The 27,549-nt window shown below is 37.2% G+C and overlaps 1 protein-coding gene across 12 annotated transcripts; it reads left to right on the top strand.

Annotated features, from left to right (window-relative positions):
- Window positions 1–63: 63 nt before the first annotated feature.
- On the top strand, window positions 64–27,165 carry BRD9 (bromodomain containing 9). 12 transcript variants are annotated; one of them, XM_063325704.1, is made up of 18 exons: window positions 64–183; window positions 987–1,207; window positions 2,948–3,080; window positions 4,540–4,600; window positions 5,517–5,661; window positions 9,369–9,479; window positions 10,321–10,433; window positions 12,503–12,631; window positions 13,463–13,595; window positions 15,418–15,493; window positions 16,638–16,733; window positions 17,491–17,623; window positions 18,441–18,552; window positions 21,594–21,632; window positions 22,093–22,164; window positions 23,576–23,678; window positions 25,305–25,472; window positions 26,225–27,165. In XM_063325704.1, the coding sequence occupies exons 1-18, from the start codon at window positions 111–113 to the stop codon at window positions 26,323–26,325; spliced, it is 2,019 nt and encodes a 672-aa protein (XP_063181774.1). In that variant the 5' UTR covers window positions 64–110; the 3' UTR covers window positions 26,326–27,165. The 12 variants fall into 12 exon arrangements, with proteins under 12 accessions (XP_063181774.1, XP_063181776.1, XP_063181773.1 ...); XM_063325706.1 differs by having other exon boundaries at window positions 10,318–10,433; window positions 12,542–12,631; XM_063325703.1 differs by having other exon boundaries at window positions 10,318–10,433.
- Window positions 27,166–27,549: the final 384 nt, after the last annotated feature.

Genomic DNA, 27,549 nt, shown 5'->3' with positions numbered 1-27,549 from the left:
TCCTCCGCGTCAGGCGGAAGGAGCCCTTCCTTCCGCCCAGGGCGCTTCCGGGGGGGGGGGGAGGGGCGGGCGCTGGGGCGAAACTGCGGCTGGCGGGGCCGGCTTGTGCCATGGGGAAGAAGCACAAGAAACACAAGGCAGAGAAAGCGGAATGGCGCTCAGCCTCCGCCACCGCCTACAGCGGTAAGAACCGGGGGTGGTACAGAGTGGGGGCGTCCATCTTCGTACGGGGTGGGGACCCCGTACCCCTTCCCCCCCATAGCTGCCGGCGGGACCCGGCGGCCCTTCGTGGGCTGGGTCGCAGCGGAGGGCCTGGAGGGGAGAGGCCCTTGTCGGAACGTGTGAGCTGCCGGGGGCGGGCGAGCGCCCCGGGGACAGGCGCCGGCCCGTTTCCCGGGAGGGGCGGGGCTGCGTGGGGCGGGGACGGAGGGAGGCGGCGGGTTGCGAGGCTCCTGAGCGGCGGTGGTGGGAGAGGGCGGGCGGGCGGTGGCTTGGAGGAGGTGGGAGGTTGCCGCGTCCGCGCGAAGGCGGCCCGGGAGGGGCAGGGCGTGCGGGGTCGGTGGTTGCGGGGTCGGTGGTTGCGGGGTCGGTGGTTGCGGGGTCGGTGGTCGCGGGGTGGGTGGTCGCGGGGTGTTTTGAGACCAAGCGTCTGCGTGGCTCGGAGGGTTGTTACTGCTGGATTCCGGTTGCTGCATTGGTTGAGTGACACTTGGTTTCACTTCAATCTCCGGATGTTTCCTGGGAAAGCTGAGGAGTTCGTTCCATACGCGTTCCAGGTTTGCGGAAAATCACGATGTAAAATGTGCTGAACAACTTTCTTAGCTTGGATTTGTTAGTATGTTGTTATTATTCCCTCCAAATACATTGCACATATTTTCAAACTGCAGCAAATTTCTTGTAACAGTATTTCGAGAAGGAGCATCAGTAATTGCTTTATGCTGTCACCTTCATGTGCACTTATGAAATATTTTACTTTTTAAATCTAGATTATGTGGATAAGCCGTTGGAAAAACCTTTAAAGCTGGTGCTTAAAGTTGGAGGAAGTGAAGTGACTGAACTTTCTGGGTCGGGACATGATTCTAGTTACTATGACGACAGATCGGATCATGAGCGAGAACGACATAAAGAAAAGAAGAAAAAAAAGAAAAAGAAGTCGGAGAAGGAAAAAGAAAAACATCTAGATGATGAGGAAAGAAGAAAGAGAAAGGTAACCTGTGACTTTTAGAATTCAGATATACCAGTCTTTTCCATGCTTGCTTATCAGATCTAAAAGATCTTGCTTATCAGATCTGGCACACAGTACTGGAACAATTTTTGAAAAAAAAATAATAAATCACTGTTGCAAGAAGCTTATTGTTCAGAGACAGCACTTCACAAATGTAGGAAATCCATGTGTGTGTGTGTGTTGGTTTATTTCTCCAATTTAAAAGTGATATTCCGGTGATGATTTTTTCAACAAAGGAAAAGCTTGTTTGTTGTAACTGCTTGTTTTGCTTGTCCATTTGCTTTGTCTATAGATATGAATTTTTACGTTGGATGTTAAGTTCAGACAGGTCAGAAGTATGTTTTGCTACCCTTTGAGGCGGGTATTTTCAGCTTTTCAGATTAATCTGGATTGCATTTCTGTTCCTGAGATATGCCAAGTTATTGGACATTAAAACCAATTTGTCTACTCAAAACAACTTTCTGAAATCTGATTTATAGAGTACTGTGGTGCAATAGTCTTGTTGTCTCTTGTTTAGGATAACCTGCATGCTAGGCTTTGTGGTTTTGTTAGTAGCAAATGTGTGGTCACCTCAGTTGTCTGCTGAACATTTAGGAGTTAGATTGAAATCAGCAAGAAAGTGTTGATGATACAGTTACCTGTACAATTTGATTTTGTTAATATTCTTTTGTGTACTAATGATTCTCTGACCTCACTGCTTTTTTAATTCTCTTCTGTCATGTAGTTTTACTATTCTCAAATGACAGTTTTTCAGTACTACTTTGTATGTGTGTATGGCTAACATCTGTCATTTTGAATTGATTTATTTGTTAGGCTTGTATTACTTGAAAGTGATATGTCTTGCAGGATCATTCAGAAACTCTTGAATACAGGGTAGACAGTTGAAAATTTTCCTTGTACAAACATCTTCAAATGTTTCGGTTAAGAGTGTGGTTGGGAATTGAAATGTCTTTAATACAACTGTCTTTAATACGGGATCTTGCAGCATGAATTCAAATTATTTGTTTTGCCTTTGGTAAACGGGGCGGGGGGGGAAGTTGTTTGGATTTTTTTTCCCAGAACTTCGTTATTAGTGCATTGCAAAAGAAGCTACTGGATAGATAAGTAACAAAACTGTAGTCTAAATAAGGTTAATGAAAGTATGCTTTTCTGTGGGAACATGAATAGTGACTGTAAGATTATAGGAATGACTCGGGCATGCCTTTGCTTTGAAGCTCAGGAAGAGATCACTAATTGCCACCGCTGTTACAGAGCATTTCTTACGGTTCTTTTGTAGGCTTCCTAAATTACCGTGTACTTTATTGATTCCTGTTTAATGCACCAAAGAACAAAACCATATTGATCAAAGCAGAACTACAGACTGGTCTTTACTGAATAGTACATTAACTTCATTCGCTCTCTGGTGTAGCTTATTATCATGCGATTTTACGTATAAATAGCTTCAGCGTTTTACATTCTTTTCAGTAAAAGTACAGTAACTAATGGTAGAACAGTAGTATATTTAAATACAAAGAAGCAAAAGTGAGCAGTGTTAGTTTTAATTGGAGAAGAAAATTTAAAAAGTGACAGTGAGAACGTATGCACTATTGTTCAAACCATATTATAACTCAGCTATAGATTGAGTATTCCAAATGAAAAATCACTGTCTCTAACCTTTTAGTATGTGGGATTGCACGTTCCAAGTACATTTTTCTAAAATCTGTCATCCTCCTGCTACGCTAGGAAGAGAAAAAGAGGAAAAGGGAGAAAGAACAGTGTGACACTGAAGGAGAAACTGATGACTTTGATCCTGGGAAAAAGGTGGAGGTTGAACCTCCTCCTGATCGTCCTGTCAGAGCATGCAGAACTCAGCCAGGTGAGCAATGTGAAAAATTAAATCATCTTGAGGGTTTTTAAAAGCACACAGGACAAAGCTTTTGTCAAAGTACCAAAATGTAAAATTTCCATGAGGATTTGTTGAAATCTAGAGACTTTATTTTTTCCCACTTTCTGCTATCTGAAAAATCAATATTCCTTTTGATGCCTCTGGATTTTAGTAGGTTTGTTTCCATGTGACTGAACTTGCCAAGGACATCTGTCTCTGGCTCCTGTTACTTGGCAGAATAAAGCTAGTGTAAAAGTGCCTAGTGTTCCCCTAATTCCTTCTCCTTAGCATTTTCTCAGTATTTGCAGAGCAACGCTCAGAACATCTGAAACTAAGTTTTGCTCAGTTCAAGGTAAAAAATCTTGTGGAGACTGCTTAGCTGTTGTTATGGTCTTTTTTTATAACCTATGTGAGGTTTTAGTTTTAGTGTCTCTATTTTCCTCAGAAGTATGGCAGTAAGTTGTGATAGGGTGTCTCTAAAGACCATAGTCCCCCCAGTTTTCATTTACCAATCTTCTTTAATTCTCATCACCAGCCTAAATACTTATCAGTTGTGGGTGGCAATTTCTGCAGGTTTAATCCCTTCAGATTTTGCCATGATTCTCTACCTGTAGCCATTGCTTGATATTTAAAACTCAACATTATCCAGTGGAAATTTTACTTACAAGAATTTTCAGAGACATCATGATCTCTGAAAATGGAATTTAGTAGCAAAAAGTTGGGTCTTCAGTAATATTTTGAGTCTTGTCATGGAAACACTGCCCGTTGACTGGTCAAGTAATTTATTGAGGAATTTTCTAATTATGACTACATATTAAATTGAGGAATGGTGTCCATCAATTGTCAAGGTGACCTAGTAGGGGAAACTGAAATTTTCTGGTCAAAGCTTTATGTCTCTGGACCCTTGAAAAACTGACAAGCTGAAAACTGATATCTGTATTGACAAGGCTTCCAGTTTCATCTGCTTGGAAAATGTCGTTCGAAAGCATATAATATTACCTGTTCTGGTTAAGAAGGAAAATGTCTCTCCATTATAATGACGAGGAGCTGGAGTATTAATTCTAGATTTCAGCATACTCCTTCTGAATGTGGATTTCTTAACTGCAGTATTTGAGCAACCAAGTTTTGCTTTTCTTTTCCTGTAAAAATCAAAACAGCTTACTTTCACCTTATTAATACATTTTCTTAAAACTACTAGACTTAGCATCACATCTGAATTAATGTCTACTAGTTTTTAATGTGATTAAAATTCAGTATGGAGTAAAGGAGAAGAAATAGTTACTGTATGCTTAGAAATCTGATGTTCTGCTTTGAAATCCATGTCTGATTGACCTTCAGATCGATACAAGCTGTACTTGTAGTTAAGATTTTCTCTTTAGTATTTATATTAAATAAATATACCTGTATTCTGTTTCATTGCACTTTCCCATGTTTCTGTCTCAAACTGCAGCTGAAAATGAGAGCACACCAATTCAGCAATTACTAGAACACTTCCTTCGCCAGCTTCAAAGGTATTAAGCATATTGTATCTACATCTGGGTCGACAGTGTCTAATGCATATTTATACGTGTTACTTTACAACTTCTTTTCCTGGTTTTCTGTTTGAAAATGTGCCTAAAGAATGACTGCAATATGTTTGGTAATGCTTGCAACCATCTCAGACCGGTTTTAAAGATTAGTTGAGGAAAATCATTACCAACTGTGCAGTCCTAGCTTTTGGTGGGGGAGTTTTTTGGACAGGGGCTACGTTGCCATTATAAATTTATTAAATATTAATGGCTTAGCTTAGGAATTAAAAAACAGTTAGGAAAATTAATAATTTAAAAGATTAAATTTTTCTCATGAAATTTTCTTTTAGTCTGTGTCCTGTGTCAGATATCAAAGCAAGTTTATATCTGGTTACTTGATAAAACTCTTAATTTGTACGGGCATTTTATTTTATTCTTTTCCATAAAATGTTAACCCTGTACCTCGAGTTTAAAAAAACCAAAAAACCCAACACAACAAACAAAATACTTGATTTTCCTTTTTTATTACATAGCAATAAGCTGAATTTGGAACGAATTCAAAAATATTAAACACTGTAGTTATTTTTAGAGGACCTCATGAACAAGAAGAACTGAAGAGGTTATTACTCAGTGAAGCCAAAAGATCCATTTGGAGCATAAATGGAGACACAGAAAGCATACAAGAAATAATTAAGTAATTCAAGAACTATCTGAATATCTTTCAAAAAGTCTACATATGTGTAATCAAAATTCTTTCCTGTATCAGGAAAATTTTCAAATATGCTTCTGTTTTATGAGAGTACTTGTAGTGTTTTTTCTTTTTAAGCAGTACTATGGGTTTTATACCATTAATGTGGTATAAAAACAATGATAATTTTGTTTGCTGATATAAATGTAAATGTATTGTTTTTATTTTTAGGAAAGATCCTCACGGGTTTTTTGCTTTTCCAGTCACGGATGCCATTGCTCCTGGATATTCCATGATAATAAAGCACCCCATGGATTTTGGTACCATGAAGGAAAAAATTGCAGCAAATGAATACAAATCAGTCACTGAATTCAAGGTGAATTGACAGAGATTTAGTTATTTCAGAACTGTTTAGTAAGAAACGGAAGATTTATTTAACTGTAGAAGCATTTCTGACAATTATTTTAATGTCTGTTTTTTCATAACTGAGTACTTTCCTATATCCTGCGTCTTAGAATGGGTTTCTTGCTTGGTTTTTCCCTGTGGAAGCTCTACATTTGTCAGATTCTACTACAAATTACTGTGGAAACCAAGAACGTGCTCTAAAATTCTATGGAATTCATGCTGCTAGACATAAACATGAGTAAGACTACCACAAAGACTCATGGGGTTGAAGAACCTGGAGCTCCTTTTTTTTTCCTAGACCTGGTTAGGTTAATTAAAAGGCAATTTTGACATGTTTGCAAGAAAACTGTGGATATACTGAAGCATTTTGTATAAGATTCAATAACAACTATGTATTTTTTATTTTTAATTATCCTATTTTCCATATAACTTCATTTGGCGTGGTCTTTTGGCAGAGACTTACTTGGCAAGTTTATTAGCAACTTGCCTTAGCTATTTTGGATATTGCTACTGCTGTAATACTTTATTGGATGCATTGTGGTTTTACACACAGTGCAGAAAGAAATCTTTTCATGGTATTGTTAGCTCATGAAGGGAAGAGAGTTTTGTTTAACTGATTCATGAAGTTCTGTTAGCTGCCTTCAGAATTATTATTTTCTAGAGTGATGTTGATATAATGGTAGACACGGCAGAGAGCATTGGCTTGCTTCTCAAGGTTAATTTTTTCTTGTGAAAAGTCCAGCAAGGTGAGCAGGGAATGGCCTATATTTCCTATAGGTGCATTGACAAAGATTATTCTGTTTTGTTGTGTATGCTTTATTTTTCAAAAAAGTATAGAGATTTATAGGAAATAGTAAAGAAGGACTCATAATAGCATTACCATCAGCAATTGACCTGGACAGGCTGTAGAGCTGGGTGGAGAGAAACGTTCTGAAATTGAAGAAGGGCAAGTGTAGGGTGCTGGCCCTGGGGAGGGCTAAGCCCCTGTACGAGTAGAGGTTAGGGGCCGAGCTGCTGGAGAGCAGCTGTGTGGAAAGAGACGTGGGAGTCCTGGTGGACAACAGGCTGAGCGTGAGGCAGCAATGTGCCCTTGTGTCCAAGAAGGCGGATGGCATGCTGGGGTGCATCCAGAAGAGCATGGCAAGCAGGTGGCGGGAGGTCATGCTCCCCCTCTACTCTGCCCTGGTGAGGCCGCATCTGGAGTGGTGTGTCCAGTTCTGGGCTCCCCGGTTGAAGAAGGATGGGGAACCGCTGGAGAGGGTACAGGCTCTTTTGAGTGGTGCCCAGTGAGAGGACAAGAGACAAAAGGCACAAACTTGAACACAGGAAGTTCCATGTAAACATGAGGAGGAACTTCTTTACTTTGAGGGTGGCAGAGCACTGGAACGGGCTGCCCAGAGAGGTGGTGGAGTCTCCCTCTCTGGAGACATTCAAAACCTGCCTGGACACATTCCTGTGCAACCTGCTCTAGGTGACCCTGCTCTGGCAGGGGGGTTGGACTAGATGATCTCAGAGGTCCCTTCCAACCCTGATCATTCTGTGATTCTGTGAATGCTATCAGATCTCTAAATTCTGTTGGCTTGCTGAATTGTCTTATTCAGCAACTTAAAAAGGAAGTTTGCATGGGAGCTCTGTGGCTCTATTTAGTTACATGCAAGGTTGCCGTAATGAAACTGGCAGGATAGCAATATAAAAAAAAAAAGAAAAAGAAAAAAAAAGTGATGCGAAAAAAAAGGTGATGCACTATTGTTTAGACTGACAGATATTTTTTTTTTCTGAAGGACGTGGTTTCTGCTGATCCTCTGAGCAGCAATAAATGGTTGCTAGAAGTCTGTCCATCTTACAAAGAGATTGGACTCCCTTTCTAGATATATGAATGTACCTAATTATGCTTATGTCTTCATAATTCTGTGTAATACAGAAATTAAGTTTATAGGTTTTTGATCTCTAAAACAAGGCCTGCTCAAAGGGTTATCTTTCATTTCTGATATACCTATTACAGCTAGCTGAGGCTAGTCAAAAGCCAATAAATAACCTGTTGAAGAGTAGAGTCCACAGGAACCATTTGCTGCATTTAGAAGAGGGGAAATTGCTGCAGAAAACTCATCAGTTTTGCTGCTGAAAAAAGGGTCTACTTCAAATTTGGACAAGCAAACGACTCTTCTCTGTCCTTTTCTGCAGCGCTTCAAAGGCCATCGCTAGATGTATAGCTCACATGGGCTTCGTTATCTGCTTCATAGCTCATAGTTTGCTCCTCCATGTCACCTTCTCAATTTCTAGTTTTGTTATGGTCTCGTTAAGCGAAGGCAGATGGCTTAAATGCCATAGAAGTCACAGACTACTAGTCTAGACTACTAGTGATAATTACTAAATGATTAGGAGAGCACTGCTCTGACATCCCTATACAGAAACAGGAAATAAAACAGTTTTTCGTTTTTACACAGTCTGGTCAGGATTGCAGTAGGGCAAGTATATTTTTGTAAATACTGTGTGCCAGAGAAGGTCTTTAGAAAGGCTTATATGTCCAACCACCATAGTAAGCTTCAAAAATCTTTGTCTCAGCGGATCTATTTCCTGGTTTGTAAACTCAATGGGTAAACTTTTCAGAAAGCATACCGTTCTGTTTGCATATGCTTTTGCACATAATCAAGTCATCAAATATAGTGGACTCGTGCACAAAAACCATTTGCGTTTGTGTCTACAGAATAAATGAAACCTAATTGCTTTAACAATCGTTGAAATACTGAAAAGTTATTGCGAGAGAAAAATATATTCTCAAATAAGGTGCCAGTTTAATTTGTTAGGATCCAATTTGTGAAGTGCCTGGAGAGACTACTGCATGATTCTTGGTTATTGATTTGCTAACTTCAGAAATTTTCAGAGGCATATAATGTCTTTTTAATTCCATGTTTCATAAAGCTTCTACTAATGCTTTCTATGCTTTACTCTGTGGATCGCTAGCATGTGACTAGAAAAAAGGCACCCTAAAAAAGCTTTTGCTTTTTTTTTTTTTTTCTTGCAATCTTCAATGGGTTTTTTTGGTTCTGTTTACAGTGGAGTGTGTTGCATTAGTAAAAATTGCTTGAAATTACGTATGACAGATAACCATTCAAAGGAGAACACAAAATCAGACTTGGCTGTTTGGTTCTTCTGTTGCATGCGATGAGCATCTAGAATGCTGCTTCTTATGCTCTGAAGTTTTCTTTTCTTTATTAAAAGTGTAAGCAACCGAAGAATTGGTCCAATTACTAGAATTAAAATTATATATAAGACACACTGTATCTTTCTGATCTCCTTGTATTTCTCAATTCAATTCTGATTTTAAAGGCAGGGAAAGCACTAAAAAGTACTTCCCTTGGTGCCTTCCTTAATTTCTCCATTTCTTCTGTTTGATGCATTTGCATAAGGAGGAAATGTTACATTTGGCATTCAGGGAAAAGATTGGGGTTTTGTTTATAACCAAATAGCCAATTCCAAACAAAACTGAGCATCTTGAAGAAGCAAAAGGGGTTCAAACCTTTGCAATTCTGTGTTATCTTTTGGCTTGCATTTACTCCATTGGCCTGTTGCTAAAATATTATTTTGTTCTTCTCAGAGCTGCTATGACAGAATGTATCCTCCAGTCATTTAACAGAGGAGTTTGAAATTCTAACAGTTCTTTTGTTTTGTATTTTACAGGCAGATTTTAAACTGATGTGTGATAATGCAATGACTTACAACAGACCAGATACTGTTTACTACAAGCTAGCCAAGAAGATACTGCACACAGGCTTTAAGATGATGAGCAAAGTAAGAGACCTATTAAAAACAAAAAGCAGAAACTCTTTGTGATCTTTTTTTTTTTGGTCATACTTAAGAGGAACATAATTGATAACAATGATAAATGTTGTTTCATCCATTTGTGATTAAAAATAGCAGTGCCTGTTAGTGGTGCTATATTTAAGGACTTGATAACATTCTTGTTATAACCATACCCTTATTTCTCAATCTGATCTGTGCCACTGAAGTCTGTAGGAGCTTCTTCCACTGGCTTCAGTGGAAGAAATTAAGATCCATGAATGTAAAACCCAACTGTACAGCATTACTTCTGGCTGAATCTTTGAAAACCAGATCTTATTTAAGTTTTATTTCTGCATTAACAAGAAAGCTTTTAGGTTTTGAAGGTGGTGGGTGTAGGGGAGGTTTCAGGCTTTTCACAAATGCATGCGTGCAAACACATGTTTTTACTTGTATACAGTTGTTGGCTTGTAAAATGAAGTTATTTTGGTCAGCTGCTCTGTGTGTGCGTATGTGTGGGTGCATGTGTTGCAGTTATGGTAAGTTTTGTGTAAAATAGGCAGTTGTCTTTGCATATGCAGTTTTTTTTTTGTTTGTTTCTCTCTTGATAGTTGGGCTGCAGAAATTCTGATGCCATGCTACCATGACCAAATCATGTTGCATCGCCATTGGAAACGAGGCATTAAGAACAAAATAAGGCCATGGCCATTCCCATCCCATCCCATTATCATAGCATCTTGGCTATGAGGGAAAGGTTAAGTCCCTGCCGCTCTGTCCTTTCTGATTCTAGGAACGGCTGTTAGCTTTGAAGCGCAGCATGTCGTTTATGCAGGACATGGATTTTTCTCAGCAGGCAGCTCTTTTGGGTGATGAAGACACAGCAGTTGAGGAACCTGTCCCTGAAGTTGTTCCTGTACAAGCAGAGACTACCAAGAAATCCAAAAAGCAAAATAAAGAAGTTATTAGGTAAAGGTTTTAATGGGCATGCTTACTGGTTTGTTACAGCTTTTGTAATATTAGACAGCAGCAAAGAATTGAAGAAAAAACCTCCTTCCTCCTTGTGGTCCATAAGATAAATGGGCAATTTTATGTATTTGTTTATTTATAGAACTAGTTTAATAACCCAGCGATTCCCAACTTGAAACAAACAATTCAAAGAATGACTGCATATTCTATAAAACGCTTGCAGTTAATGTATTTTTTTTTATCCTTTATATATATAGAGAGAGAGAGTAAATAATGAGTAGTGTCTTCTCATGATGGTTTGAAATATTTCTTTCATTTTTAACATAGTCACAAAAATTAATTATTTTTTTTTGTCCCCTAAATTGATTGACTGTATCAAAATCTAAATCTTTCTGGGAGGGCAAAGTGGCCCCAGATCAGTAAATGATTTTATTTAACTTTAGTCTTATCTGGCAGGATATAGAGGTACAGGAGTTTATTTCTGCAGCAGATGATAACATCTTCCCGATGAAATCTTATTAAGCTACTTTGTAAAATGTATTGCTAGTGCAATAGCTATCTTCCAGCGAATACGCACCACCATGTCACAAAGTCATGCTTTTATAGCTAAAGCCTAATTTTAGTCAAATTAAAGGGTTTTCTTTTCTAATTTATGATTTCAGCAGAAACTGTGATTTACAAGCAAATTATGTTCTTCAGTGTTCTTACATGGACATCCTAGCATAGATGTTGAATTTAAATTGTAGAGCATTTTATCAACTGGAATTTTAGGAAAATAAAACAGTAACAGAGCATTACAGGTCATGCCTTAAATACTCTGATTACGTAGATATGTTCTGCAGACTTCTTTTTTAAACATCCAAATTAAAAAAAAAATGTGAAATGTGACTTGTTATTTCAAGTTCACGTGCTCTCATTTTTTTGTTAAAAGCAAACATTTTTTTAAAAAGTGAATTCTAATCAGCCACATAATTTTGTTACACTTCAAGTATTTTTGTAATTCTGCTTAATGTCTGGTGGAAGAAGTACTATTTTAACATAGTTGTTTTGTGGAAATAAGAGACTGCAACATGTATCTTCAGAAATAATTTTAAACTGAGTAATTTTTTTTGCTGGAACTATTCTAATGTCAGCATACAGAGACATATTTATTGCTGTATCATGGAGAATTATCAAAGCATAATTTGTATTGTGCTTAACAATTAACTGAAAGTGCCTTTCTGTAAACAAGACTTATTTGGGGAGAAGTAGTTTGTTTTTTGTTTGGTTTTTTTTTTTTTTTAAAGATAGGATGATTTTGTGTGTATGGTGCCCAGAATAATAGATTTGCTCTTCTGAATAATTCTTACATAAACTCCATTACAGGAGTAACTTTGTATTTTAACACTTTTTGTGTGCTCATTTTCAAATACACATAGCTAACAGAGCAAGAAATTAAGGCTCCCAAGCTTTGTCTTTAATATCTACCTTAACATACATCTCAGATAGAATGACTGACCTTTAATTTTATCCTGATACAAGTTTCCTTGTGATTAGTTGTGGTATAAATTTCCTGTTCTTTTCAATGTTTATGTACCTTTAGTAGTTGGAATTAATTTGGTTTTTTCTAATTAACTTGACCTTTTAAACACTTGCATTTTGGCATCAGTAGGATAGATATTAGTCGTTTTGACATACGGTAAGAGCTTTGGGGGGAGAGTCGAACGTAATAGCAGATATTTTTGCCTTCACGTTTCATGATTAAAAACAGAGAAAGAGCTGAAGTCAATGTTTGCAAAGTGTTTAAGCAGTTTAGACTTCTGTGCTGTAGTTTAAAAGTGACTGGATCACTTGGACATCCTAATATCTAAGTAGTTTCTGAAAATTTTGTCCAGGATGTTGCAACCTTCTGAACACTCTCTCAAAATTCCTGTCCATTAAGTATTCTGTAGACTGTGATAGAAAGTGCCAGTTGTTAAGGTGTTTCCTGCTGTGTACGCAATTTCTTAAGCTTTCAATGAAACAAAAATCGTATAACACATTTGTCTCATAATAGTATGATCCTGTGATCTTTTTATTGTCTTTAATAGCAAAACTTTCTTGTGTATCGGATCTGAATCTCTATACAGAGAGAAATTCTTAGCTAAGCAAATGGAAGAAGATACCCCAGGAGAGAGAAATGGATTTGGTGTGAGGAGATGCTCTACCCATTACCTAAGGTGTTTGGCCCTGGTGTCTAATGTCCATATAATACCCTGAAAGATTTTGATGTACGAAGCTTATTTTAAATATATAATATAATGAAGACTGCCATGTCCTGCTGATATCTTCACACTTCCCTTTATAATACTACCTTTCTCTGATTTTACATAATAGCCAAGATGTGTCCTGTTCCATCTTTGGTATGCTTATTGTTATTTTTTATTGTTTTGGTGCTTTAATGAAAACGATCTACTGAAAGATAAATGTTAAATTCTGTAATTTCAATGAGAAGGAATGGTGTGATTGATACTGATTAGGAATACTAATTGCCAATATTAACAAACATAGGAATTCAAGGACTCCCTGTTAGACTGGGAGCAGTGTCCTACTTTTACAAGCAACTAAATGACATAATCCTCGTAAATGTAGCTGTTGGGTTTTTTTTTCCTCAGAGTTAACAGAGTCTCCATTCCCTCATCATGTAATTTTGTTTTCCTGCATCTTTTTGTTTCGAATTTGTGAAGATAGCATATTCATGCATGTGGGAGACTAAGGACTCATACGGCATTCACCTTGTATTAATGCAGTTTTAGTCCCAATCTCTGTTTTGTAATACTTCCTTTATTTTCATCAAGGTATAGAACAATTACATTTTTGAAGTAGTTTGCTAGTTGTCAGCTTCTGCTGCAAAACTTCAGTTTCATAATATGATTATCATTCCGTTTAAATGCTGAAGTAGAGTGACAGTGGGAGAGGAGTGGGACTGATCTATTTAGCAAACCCAGAATTCAGCCCTTTGGTTTGTTTTAGCTTTTAATGTCTACAGCTACTCCTCTTCTCTTTCTTAGTTGCATATTTGAACCTGAGGGAAATGCGTGCAGCCTGACAGATAGCACTGCTGAAGAACACGTCCTGGCACTAGTGGAACATGCAGCAGATGAAGCTCGGGATAGGATCAATCGATATCTACCCAACAGCAAGGTCTACTGCATGGCAGGGTTCACAATTCCGTTTTGTGTCTGACTATTGAATGCTTTGTTTCATCTTAGGAAACAGGCTATAGTATTACAGTTTCTAAAACACTAACTTCTAGGATATATGCTCTGTGTGGAATACCAATATGACTATTGTCTATCATTTAGTCCCCACTGAAGCCTATTGTAGGGTGTCCTAAATGGATCTCAAGTTGTATTATGCATTGAACATTTTTAGAAATTCACTTTCAGAAAACAGCGAAATGTTGCTCAGTCTTGAATGTGGCTTCCTTAATTGCAACCCTTAGCATTGAAAGTGATTAAAATAGCATCACACTCTTCTTATTGTTGTACCCCCCAAAAAAAAAACAACCAAAAAAAGCCAAATCTTTGGCATAGGTTGAAGGGTTATTGACATTTTCCCACTAGCAAGCCAAGGAATTCAGGAATTTTTAAGTGTTAAATTGCTGTTTTCAGTGAGAAGTCCAGAACCTCTTCTGCTTTTGTACCTACAAATAGTAGCTCTCAGGTATAGCACATCTTTCTTTGAATAAAAACAGAGACGCCCTTCAGTGACTGGGAAAAGATAGCAGTAGTTTGTCCATGTTGGAATTTTGGACAGTGTTAACCACAGGTTTGATCGTCTTGAATGTGATTCTGATACTGTTCCATGTGTTTGGTTTTTGTGCTGTTACAAGAGTTAGAAGGAAAATCTTCTAATAATGGCTAGCTTTACTGAAAAGGCCTTTCATGTTGATGCAGTCAGTTTTGCAGTCTTCAAGAAAGAGTTGTTCTAGGTGTGTGTCTCTTAGTTGTCTATGTCAGTAATCAGCTAGGCAACTGTCCTGGTTTGAGGACTAGATCACTGCAACAACCTGCTGCAGATCCCACTGAATGTAGGTAACACAGACACCTGTTCTTAGGGTTCAGCTATTCTTAACTTTTGCCGTCACTTGAAGGTGTTGTTCTGTTCATTCCCTGTCAGCATTTGTCACCTCTGTTTTTATTATATGCCTACGTTAGCTTTGGCCTTATGTATGGAGAGAGTTTTAAACTTTTTAAGAGGGAGGGGAAAAAAAAAAGAGAGCGATTTATTGTTCAATTTACTTGGAAGTATTTGCTAATATTTCTTTAGGGAGAGCATAGTTTTCATTTTCCGTCTTTACTGAGAAGTTACAGTCTTTTTTTGCACGATTCATGTGTAGTCATTTTCTGACGTCAGCTTAGTTTATTGCATCAGTTCTGGCTCTATCTTTACAGACCCCAGTGTGTTCTATTGTCTTTCACATCTCTGGCTGTCTTTTTAGCGTTGTGTCTATGTGCTCTGATGGGTCTGTCACAGCACTTCTTCCTCTTTAAGAATTTGATCGTGTGTTCATAAAAGTACTTCTAATTAGAGAAAGTTGTGGGTGAGATGTGGAAACAAGCAGTTCAGTCTAGATTTGAAAATGAAGAGCGAGGTAGATTGTGGATAGGAGTTACAGTTCTGCTTCTAAAAAGAAAGTGTGTTCTAGGCTTGGCAGTCAGAAAGCCTGGCTCCATACTAATTATAAAGGAATTGGTTTTGTCTTGGATGTAAACTTTAGATCTGATTTAGAAAGATGAATAAGGAGTTGTATATATGACATATGAACTTTTACTCCTAAGTCTTCTGTTCTGAAGCATTTGCTAGGCAGTGATAAACAGTTGTGACCCAGGAATACCAGAGTGCGGGATCTGAATACAGATAAAAATGCTTTTTATATGTTTCTGTTTAAGTAAGCAACTCCTTCTTTGAGTTCGGACTGTTTTAAATGATCGCTTCTGTATCTTTGTGGTTCTATCTACAGATCGGTTATCTGAAAAAAAACGGAGACGGGACTTTATTATTTAGTGTAGTAAATTCGTCTGATCCAGATGCAGAAGGTAAATGCCATAATCTTTCAAGCAAACGTTTCTAATGTTGAATGTTCTAGCAGATTTTGAGGTCTTAACTGTACATACAGATCCTATGTGTATAGATGAGGGTTTTTAAAAAAAAAAATACATTCCCCAAACCATTTTCCCCAGCAGCTCTATGAAGTATCTGCAATACAAGATGTTTCTCTTTGCGTTTCAAATTTTCACTCTTCAGGTGGCCTGTTTTACTGATGCTAGCATCAAGAAGGTAAAAAAATAACTAATTATAAGCACTTACACATTGCTACAAATTTATAGAGAACTTGGACGACAGGCTTTTGCCCTGAGTACCCTGTAGTGTTAAATCTAATGGGCAAAAAAAGGTGAATGGAAGTGCTGTAATCCTATGTAAATGTGCAATACACAGATGCAAATACAGAGTCATTTTTTACCTTTTTTTTTTAATTTCCTAATTTAAAGTCTTAGGTAAATTTCAGTTTTAAGTTAATTAGGTTTTGCTTAATTGTTTTTCTTTAGTTCTGCGATCCGTTCTGTGGGTTTTTGTTTGTACATTATTTATATTGTCTTATCCTTTCTACATAATTACCATTCGATTCCGTAACAGTGAGAGAGGTTTAAAATAACTGGAAGTATCCTAAATGATGTTGGGATTTTTTTCAGTTTAAAATGAATTCCAAATTATTTGAGTCATTTTAATTAAGTGGTTCTCAGAACTTTAGAAGAAGGCAGTATTGCTATAGCATCTTAACAAGTTTCTTCATGTGGTGTCTGGATTTCTATAGACAAACTACCACTTAGTCAACATAAGAAATTGCTTTTATTACTTCATAGTATCTGGATCTTGAATGTTTATGAATGAGCTGGTAAAACAATTTCAGATGCTGCTGCATACTTTGAAATAACTTAGCAAGCCATAGATCTTGTGAATAAAAGACGGGAACATATTTACAGCATGTATTTGAAATTTAAATGGAAAACCTGAATTACACTACCTGTCCTTTAAAAAAAAATGTACAGATTAAAAAACACTTAGTGTTTATGGTAACCGCTGCTTTTTATAATAGCAAAATCTAAATATTCACCATAAATAAATTTTAAACATGAAATGCTTTTCTAAAAATTATTATCTTCTTTTTAATCAAATTGTTAGAAGAAGAGACTCATCCAGTGGATCTGAGTTCACTGTCAAGCAAATTATTACCTGGCTTCACTACGCTGGGCTTTAAGGATGAACGAAGAAATAAAGGTAAATGCCAAATAACACGTTTCAACTTTGTGTTAATTAAGTGTTTGAGCAATTTCGTGATACACAATAATTTCAGAGTATACCTGGCTCCAAATGAAAGTTCATTTGGTTATTTATATAATATATAATTATTTTTTTTACAGCAGAATGCAGTTTTAATGAAATTGACTTTTTTCTTATTAAACGTAATTTAATTAGGAGTTTTGCTTTAGTGTTGTAGCCACGCTAGAAGCTTTCCACTAATGGTACTCTGATTTCTCTGGAGGAAATAATTTTTCCTAAGCAACTGCACTTAGAGTTGCCAAAAAAACCTTTTGGCTATTTGCATTTTTGTATCCTATGACAAGCGTTTCATGAACTGGGGATTTTTTTTCTAGTATTATTGACATTTTTGTAGTTTCTAATCTGCTCTTCAGAAGCTGACTGGCAAACAACAGTGAAGTAGACACATAGAAAAAACAGAAATATAAAAGGTGACGGGGGGGTGAATCTTTTTTTATGGGAGTGGGGTAGTTAACTTATTTCTTTATTTTCCAGTAGTATAAGTACATTTATTTATATGGTTAAAATAGTTGCACTGATTCTAGAGTCTGGAAGTGTCCTTGAGTTATTGGTCTTGATTGGAGAAAAAAAAAAAAACACACTACACTTTCTGTATTTGTTTCAGAAAACAAAAGCTTCCTCGCCCTGCCCCCCCACCTCGTGATCTTTTACACTTGTGTTCATCATTTGTCATCTCTTTCTTCTACCTGTCTAGTAACCTTTCTTACAAGTGCTAGTACAGCACCTTCCATGCAAAACAACTCTATATTTCATGATTTGAAATCAGATGAAATGGAACTCTTGTACTCAGCATATGGTGATGAAACTGGGATACAGTGTGCCTTAAGGTAAGCACTTCCTTATTAGGAGGACTAACTTCTTATAGCAATTTTATGAAAAGTGATTTGGAATAAACATTGACTAGGAGCCTCCAAATCCTGATATTTTTTTCTAGAACTTATTTTAAAAAATAACTCGCTATAAAACTTGAAGCTAGCTTTCATGCTGGTTGGTGATTTGTTTTTTTGTTTTGTTTTGGGGAGGTGGGTGTTGTATTTTCTTTTTTTTTTTTTTTATTTGCACTTTTAAGTTACCCTCTTTATTTCAAGGCTCTTAAGGATCTTGTTATTAGGGTCTTTGACCACAAGATATTATAGGTTGCTAAAGATCTAGCATTTTGCTTTAAACACAGCAGTAAGTAGGTTTAGATATGCAAGTAATTATTTCAGTGATTTTTAAAACAGTGATATTTTTTCAAGGAGTTTCAAAACAGTTAAAGCTACTAGAAAAGGAAAATACCACTCTTCATTAAATTGTCAATCTTGGAGGGAAAGAAATAATGACAAGCTTTTTTCTTTTCTTTGTGTTGTGTTTTTTGGTTTGTTTTTTTAACCCACTACCAATGATGGTTCAAGTAAAAATTTGCTGGTAGATATGAAAAACAAGTTTGCACATATGTTTACTTCCATTAAAAAAAAGAAGAAAGAAAACAAAAAACCTATCTTGAAGGCCTGAAGTGCTTTTCTGAAGAAGCATAAAAGAGTAAAAGAACAAAGAAAATGTAGGTGTAATGCAGCGTAGTTGGGGAAAACCATATTACAAGTTGAAATATTTTTTTATGAAAGTAAACATTTTCTATAATGCTTATGTCTCCATTCCTACTAGCTTACAAGAATTTGTGAAGGACGCTGGAAATTACAGCAAGAAAATAGTAGATGATCTTCTGGACCAGATCACTAGTGGAGATCATTCCAAAACTATTTATCAGCTGAAGCAGGTGTGTCCTTCATGCACAGAAATGTCACCGTTCATCAAAACAAGAAAGGACATCTTTCTGTTTTTTAACATTGTGTGAGATGCGTTGTTTTCCACTGTCAGTTTAAGCAGTGCAGGCTTAGCTATTCATGCAACCATGCGGTGACCCAAATTAGAAACTGAATTAATCAGCAGAGAAGTAATCTTTGTCTTTCTATATCTAGGTCAATTCTCCCATGTGGTTCACTATGTGACTGCAGAAACAAAGAGGCCGGGGAGGAGGGGGGACAGACGGGGAGCACAACACAGCAGGGAGGAGAAGGGACCAGCCACCTTGAATGGTGTTGGGGCAGTCCTGTGACTCAGTGTCATGACTTACATATCTGCTTCTGAGTTATATTGTAATACTTTTTTTAATGTTGTTTTGTTTTTCTTAATTTAAATGCAAAATATATTTCTGTGGAAGGGTTAAGTGTTTGGAACATTGAAATTATGTTGGAGAATAGATCAATATCGCTGTACAGGTATATATTACCCAACAGTGCTAACTTTTAAATTCATGTAGTATGTATCCTGCTCATCCACAAGAAAGGTTCGGGGAACTACAGGCCTGTCAGTCTGACCTCGGTGCCTGGGAAGGTTGTGGAGCAGATCATCTTGAGGGCCGTTAACACGGCACATGGAGGACAGAGCCAGGTGATTAGGCCCAATCAGCACAGGTTCATAAAAGGCAGGTCCTGCTTGACATACATGATCTCCTTCTATGACAAGGTGACCCACTTAGTGGATGAGGCAAAGGCTGTGGAAGTTTTCTAGCTAGACTTTAGTAAAGAATTTGACACCGTTTCCTACAGCATTCTCCTGGAGAAACTGTCTGCCCGTGGCTTGGACTGGCATACTCTTCACTGGGTAAAAAACTGGCTGGCTGTCAAGTCACAAAGAGTGGCGGAGTTAAATCCAGTTGGCAGCCAGTCACAAGTGGCATTCCCCAGGGCTCGGTACTGGGGCCGGTTCTGTTTAGTACCTTTATCAGTGACCTGGACACGGGTATCAAGTGCACCCTCAGTAAATTTGCAGATGGCACCAAGTTGAGCAGGAACGTTGATCTGCTTGAGGGTAGGATGGCTCTACGGGCTGGACCGATGGGCAGAGGCCAATGGTATGAGGTTCAACAAGGCCGAGTGCCGGGTCCTGCACTTGGGTCACAACAACCCCATGCTGTGTTACAGGCTGGGGGAAGAGTGGCTGGAAAGCTGCCCAGCAGAAATGGACCTGGGGGTGCTGGTCGACAGCCGGCTCAATATGAGCCACCAGTGTGCCCAGGTGGGCAAGAAGGCCAACAGCATCCCGGCCTGTATCAGGAATAGTGTGGCCAGCAGGACCGGGGAAGTGATTGTACCTCCGTACTTGGCACTAGTAAGGCTGCACCTCGAATACTGTGTTCAATTTTGGGCCTCTCACTACAAGAAAGGCATGGAGGTTCTGGAGTGTGTCCAGAGAAGGGCCACGAAGCTGGTGAGGGGTCTAGAGAACAAGTCTTATGAGGAGTGGCTGAGGGAACTGGGGTTGGTTAGCCTGGAGAAAAGGAGGTTGAGGGGAGACCTTATTACTCTCTACAACTACCTGAAAGGAGGTTGTCGAGAAGTGGGGGTCGGTCTCTTCTCCCAGGTAACAGGCAATAGGACAAGAGGAAACGGCCTCAAGTTACTCCAGGGAAGGTTTAGACTGGATATTAGGAAAATTTTTTACACTGAAAGTGTTATTAAGCATTGGAACAGACTGCCCAGGGAAGCGATGGAATCCCCATTCCTGGAGGTATTTAAAAGATGGGTAGATGTGGTGCTTAGGGACATGACTTAGTGATGGTTTTTGTCAGAGTTAGGTTGCTGGTTGGACTTGATGATCTTAAAGGTCCATTCCAACCTGGACGATTCTATGACGAAGAAAAAACTTGTATTTGATTTCCAAAAACACTTTACCTAGGAGATTCATATTAGGACTGGAGAAGAGATTTTTCTCAGAAGTGTGTATAATTCTAGTAGGATTGTTTGCATTCCCAAGATAAAATAGGCTACCAGAAACTGCAGAATCTTGTTTCGTGTTATCTTCAGTCTGAAAACCACTCTTAGTTTGAAATAATTATCTACTGTTTAAATTTATGACATTCTGAATGATTCAAGAATAAAGAAAGAGAGGCAGGGTGGAGGATCAAAGGTATTCAGGCTTCCTGACTTGGTGGAAATGATATTATGCTAAATCTCTGCAGACTTAGAAGTAGAATGGTGTGGGTGATGTTTGGGAAAAAGGAGACAATAGAATCAAAAATACAGAGGATCCTTCAGAATTTCATGATTTTCAGTATTTTTTTCAGTCCCTATTGGAAAAAGATTGTATATGAAATGGGGAAGAAATATAAAGGCTTAGTTCAAAAAAAATTGAAAGTTCAAAAACAATATTTTGAGTATTCTTCTACATCTAGAAATATGTGTATACAACACATTGAACTTAGCTTTATAATAAAACCTGAGCCTTTCCCTTTTTGCCACCTTGTTCTATGAATATAGTTCCAAATGGGAATTTCTGAATGCCTTTCAAATGCCCAATTGCTATTTACTCTTAGAAATGCTGTTCAGTTGTGACATACGTGGATATGTACAGATTTTCTGTTGTTAAATGTGTTTCAGTGGTGATGTGCCATGGTGCTTTATTTGTGAGTACTTTGTACTGCTACATTTGAGTGAGAATGAATATCTCTGAAAGGGCAACCTTAAGTGATTTGGCATCAGAAGTTACTGAAGTAATGACCAGGATATACTACTTGAATATAAAGTTAATGGGCAGCAGAAATAGTGTAAGGGGACTCGAAAGATTAGCTAAAATGCATAATATTAAAATATTTCAAAAAAGTAACTGTTACATTGTAATCACATTACAGATACGTGAAAAAGTTAGCTGTCTCTATACTCATTTTGTATGTGAAGTTTGAATATGCTTGAAATTGTACAGAAGAGAGGTCTTTCTCCTATGTTGATTAAAGTAATTTTTGCTATTCTCTCTTTCCAGAGGCGAAACATCCCAGTAAAACCACTGGATGAAGTTAAAGTAAGTTATGCTGATACCCAGTCTGTTGGGGTTTTGTTACTGGAAGAAGTGTCTTGGCATTTAAAGGAGATAAAGTGATCGTCTCTGGTCTTCCAACATTCACGTTCCTAATTTTGTTCAGTGTGCATATATTTTGTATAGTAATACAGAAAAGCTTGGTAAGTGGAGTGTATGATAAAGAAAAGGCTGGTAGGTTAGTCCTAAAGAGGCTGTTCTAAGAGGCTGTCCTGTTTAGTTCTAAATTGTTTATGAGAATGTATATGGTCACTCATTAGAGAAGAGCTGCACTTTATTTTTTTGCAAAGGATCTATGCAAACATCACAAAACATGATAGTGTTCTGTGGTAGCCTAGGATCTGAACATGGTAAACCAGTAAATTACACAAACTAAGGGTATTCTGAGGAAGCATAAGTATAAGCTGTGAAATGATAAGATCTAAAATATGATTTGATTCTTTAGGTTCTGCCAGTTCTCATAAAAGAAGAACAGAAGTTGCATAATACCTGTCCGGATTCTTCCAAACAGATTATGGTAAAATGGTTTGTGTGTAAAAACGAAAACAAACAAACAAACAAAAAAACCCAACGCACACAAAAAATGTGTATTGAAAAATTAATTGTGTTTCAGTGCAAGGACATGCATGCTCTGATGCAGGAGATTAAAATCACAGTATCTAGCATAAGCTTTCAGTACTTAACATCGATTCTCTCACACTCAGGGCTTTTTTAGTGGCTTTGTTTGTCCTGTTGTTCTGTACTCTCTAGTTTAATTCAGCATGCGTAACTAAATCTCAGAGGCAGAAAAACCACTTAGGAATCTGAAATATACTAGATGAATACTGCTGATGAATATTTGAGGTTTAACCTGCTGTAAAAGTGGAAAAAAACCAGTAGTATTTATCAGTTTTATAGCTGACATTGAAAATGTCTCGTAGAATGTAGGGCTAAATAACGCATATCTTAATGCTTTCACAGCCACTAATCAAATCTTTCTTTAAGTGGTAAAGGTTTAATCTTGTAAATTATTTGTGACAACAGAAGATATGCACTGTGTTCCTTGGCAATTCACATAAAATTATATGGATTACATTATAGCAATTAATAAAATTTATAGTTTTGTAAATATTTCTTATGTTTTGTGGAAAGGTTTGTATTTCTCTAGAAGGTGACTTGTTAAGTTAATTCATGAAAGTGCTAAGTTTCTTTTTCATCTTTCTAAAAGATAATACCTGGTTGTGTATTTACCTGCATGTCTTATTCCTGCTGCTGGAATAGACAACCTCAGAGAATTATGTTAGAATGTATTTTGCAGCTTTATGACTTTTACTTTGATCTCTTACTTTTTGCCTTTACATAGCAGTATTGCAACAGGTACGAAAAAATGGAATTGTTGTAGTTCAGGCTGTCTTAGGTTATCCAAGTGTATAGAAAAGATACTTGAGAGACCAGCTCCAGCTGATACTGTGTAGAGGGAGGCCCACTTTACTGGTTGTATTAATCACATACTAAAAAATGTCAATAAATCCAGTGTTGCATTGAGATGGTGAGGGGAAAAGGGGATCTGGTAGTGGTTCACAATGGGGGATACTGATAATGCTTCCCCTCACCAGGCTTCTGCCATGGGACAGGGATGAGTTGAGCATGTAATCAAGTCCCAGAGGATTTGGTAATGTTGGTTTCAAGAGTCCTGGAAGATGAGATGAATGATATTTAGACTACCCTGCAGATCCCTTGCCATTCATAATGCCTGGTCTGTCCTGGAGCCATGTTTGAGCTGCCTGTGAGTTGCAGGTCAGCCAAGATGGTTATGGATGCTCCAGTTTCAAGTGTTGTGGTGCACTCTTTCGAGAATATGGACTCATGTGTTTACCTTAAACATTAAAAACTCATTATGACACAGCTTGTCACTATTGCTAGTCTTTCTGTTTCTTGTATTTTAATAGGTTGGAGAATCTGCTGGAGACAGTAACGCTTCTGACTTGGACTTTCTCTCTATGAAACCATATTCAGATGTATCTCTCGATATTTCTATGTTAAGTTCATTAGGTAGGTAATTAAATATATAAGCAATCAATTATGGTTTAGTTGTACCATTTAGACAAAATAACAGCTGGATTTGCTAAGAATAAAAAAGTGTTCAAAAAGTAGTAATAAGCCTACATTTGATGTAGGTAAAAGTCTAGGACTGGTACAAGATAAATGAAACCTTGGTCTGTTTTTCCTTTGAGACATCCATGTGCTAGCCAAGCTAACAGTTCCTGCACCAATGAAGAAACCAAAGTATTTGTACCTCACAATTTTTATAGCTTTGCTTGGTGTTTATGTGTTTATGTGTTCATGAACAGCGTGGAGCTTTAGCTCAGAAATGTTATTGCTTCATATGCTGTCTTTTGAAAAAACTGGGGAAGGAAGGAAGGATGTGATGTTCAATCATATCACCCCTTGGAATGTCCCAAAGCAAAAATCAGAAGAAACTTCAGGTGTTAGAAAGCCTTTAGCTTCAAATAAGGCAGTATTGGGATGTCGTTTCAGGTACACGTCTTTGATAGGTATCCTTTAAATAGTATAAAAATTAATGTTCCCATTTCTGCACGCTTCTGAGCTGGTCAAATGTCTTCAAAAATGTTATCACAACACAAAAAAATACTCCTTATAGTTCAAGATATCTTTAATTCAGAATGTGAAAGATGCCAAGCTATTATAAAATATAATCAAGGTAATGGAAAGCTTAAAGAAAAAAAAAGGCTTCTACAAATTTGTCCCATAGATGCAGTATTCTTTGAAAAGCAATCATAAGCTCTGATGATGCTGTCACACACTAATGTTATTGCAGTTCAGTAAAAAATGAATAAATATCTGTTTTATAGATAACGTTTAGACCTATCAGTTGTACTATGCATTTCTTGCTCCATTGCAAGCTGCATGTATTTTTGTTCTTTGATCATTTTGTGAATAATCATACTTCTAGATTACTTAGCTTCCAGAGAGAGTTTATGGCATTGTTTCTTAGAATAATTCTTGCAAAGTTAGCAAGGTCTGCATTGAAGACAGCCCAAAGAGAAGGGACAGAGTTTATTTTCCTGTTAAAAATTGAGGGACATTTTTTTAAGTCTTCAGGTGAAAGGACAGAGTATGTTGGCGCATACTTCCAGTTCTTTCCAATTCCACAATTTTATTTGGCTTGCTATAAAATCAGTGTAGCTGGAAAGATACTGTTCTTAAAACTTTCTGTGATGGGGATTTCTTCACCTCCATAAATTACATGTTCTATTTTAATGGTATTTTAAGTTAGATATTTAAGTAATCTTTTTACTGACTTCCTCTTTGCTGCAAACTAAATGCATTATTTCATGTCTGGAGTTTAGCAGATGAGGAAGACAAATGAAGCTCTCTTGACTATTTAAATACTGAGAGTCAGTTCAGTTCCAGCCATTTCCCATGGCGCTCTCCTTCATCCTCCAATATCGCCAAATTCATTTCAGCACGCATTTCTTGAAAATGAAAACAGATCTGCTGCTGTTGCCTTTTAGAAGTGCAAAGGAAAATGCAAAGTTGAGGTCTTTGTGTAATAGACAACACTTGTCATAATTTATTTTAGAATTTTTTTGGTAAGTCGTGAGTCAGTCTGCATGTGCTAATTATGGTTTTTGGTTGGTAACTGGTGGCCCTTAGGGAAAGTGAAGAAGGAGCTTGATCATGACGATAACCATTTACATCTGGATGAAACAACTAAGCTGCTGCAGGACCTTCATGAAGCTCAGGCTGACAGAGTGGGATCCCGGCCATCATCCAATTTGAGTTCCCTCTCCAATACCTCTGAAAGAGACCAACATCATCTTGGTAAAGTTACCTGCGTCAGAAGCTGCAGTACTTCTGCTCTAATTGAAACGGGTTAAAACTTACGTTTTAATTTACATAAATCTTTGCATGAAACTACTCTGATGAAACAGTGTGTTGACTACAGGGTCATGTTTTAATTTTTAAATATGCGTGCCAAAGGCAACTAAGAAGACATACTTTTGACCTGTAGAGTTAAGGACACTAATTGTATTTAGTTATTGTTTTATTAGGCACGATTGAAGTAATTGTGAAGTAAATTGATACTGACTGGCAAATCCCTATATGCCGTTACATTTTATGCTCTTAGAAATACTAAGCGGTATATAATAGTTATTCTACTTCAGCGTAGTTGTATGCAGCAAGTTAACAGGTGGGATTCTACAATAGCCTTCCACTGTAAACTGTAAAATTCAGTGATAAGACAGGATGACAGGGTAACGTACCACTTAACAATTTGATGCCATTTCTAAAAAGTTAGGAGGTGTTGGTTGGATGATACTCAGTTACATTGTGTATAATTTTTCAACTCAGAGTAATAGAATAATGACTGCTTTTCAAAAAGGACCTAATTACTGAAGAATCTTGTACCTTCGTTTTCAAAATCTCCTCTTCAAATATCATTTAAATGCCCGTCTTGCTTTAAAAGTCAAAAAGAACATGTAATATAATCATGCCGTTTAATGGACATAAGTATTTAATCATTATTTTTCTGTACTTTTAAAGGTTTTGATTTTTTTTTCCATATTCTACAGGAAGCCCTTCTCATCTGAGTGTTGGAGAACAGCAAGACATGGTTCACGATCCCTATGAATTTCTTCAGTCTCCAGAAACCTCCAATGCCACTACTAACTAATCTGATGTGTACTATATATATTTTGTATTTTAATTGTACTATGTTTTTGTCCATGGCAGAAACCTCAAATATGTCCTCTTTTCTATGAGGATTCCTGTATAATAATATTATGTATGCTAGATTAAACAAAAGAAAAATACCTGCTTAGTACATCATGTTGTTAGCAATGTACCAAAACCTGCTTTTGATTTGTTTGTTGAGGCAGGTCGTTGTATACTGATACGTGAATCTTGACTGAAAAACAATAAATGTGTTAGAAAAAATTGTATTTTATAGAAACTAAAAAGTGATCATTTTCCCAGTATGGCAGCAGTCATGAAATGTTACTAGTAGAATTATCTACCAGCTTTGTTCAGGTCTTAACTTGAAGATCTTCAAGGAAAAATATTTTATTTCAGCAGTGACAGACCTGCATGAATTCTGATCATTATCATGTTTCCCTTCTCCCATCTAATAATCTGTAGAAGTTGTTTCTGTTTCCCCATATTTTTAAATCTTTTTTTAATCACTCTAGAGAACACTTAATTTGAGAGTAACAATACTTGGTAGTTGCATTAATATGCTCACTATGAGAATTCTACCCTGGATCTAAAGAAGATGGATGTTTTTGTGATCCCGTGTGTCTTGAAACACAAAGAAAATATAATAATTATATTTTTAAATTTGATATGTATATTTACTTGGATGGAAAAAATACTGGATAAGGTGTGCTTTACAGTAATCTTAAAATAAAACTTTTCTAATTCAGTATTGATGCCACAGCAATTTTGTACCATTGATATGTGCGAGCTGTACAGATGTTATGAATTTCCAATATTTTGTAAATAAATATTAAAAATACAAACCCACTTTTGATGTTTGCAAGTATCTTGTTCTTGCCAGGAGAAAATTAGCTTCCTTAGCTTTTCTAACTCTGAAATACTAGGAGGTTTTGTTCGAATTTTTCTGCTGCTTTAATTTTTCTGCATGGCTTTCATCATGCCACGTGTAATTGTAAACAAAATTAATTTACTTTCCAGGAACCAAGGAGGAGGTTTGTCAGATATCAAAGTCTTTGATTAAGTCTAGACAGGAAGATCTGTTCACTAGCTGCCTGCTCTTTCTGTTGCCACAAGTAATTTGTGGGACTTCCACCTGAACTGGGACAAAAATTTCTGAGTTTCAAACATTCTTCTTGATGCCCCATCCCTGGAGGTGTTCAAGGCCAGGCTGGATGGGACTTTG

Source organism: Chroicocephalus ridibundus, chromosome 2, assembly GCF_963924245.1.
Source record: "Chroicocephalus ridibundus chromosome 2, bChrRid1.1, whole genome shotgun sequence".
Classification (NCBI taxonomy): domain Eukaryota; kingdom Metazoa; phylum Chordata; class Aves; order Charadriiformes; family Laridae; genus Chroicocephalus; species Chroicocephalus ridibundus.
This window is presented reverse-complemented; position numbering and strand designations above follow the sequence as displayed.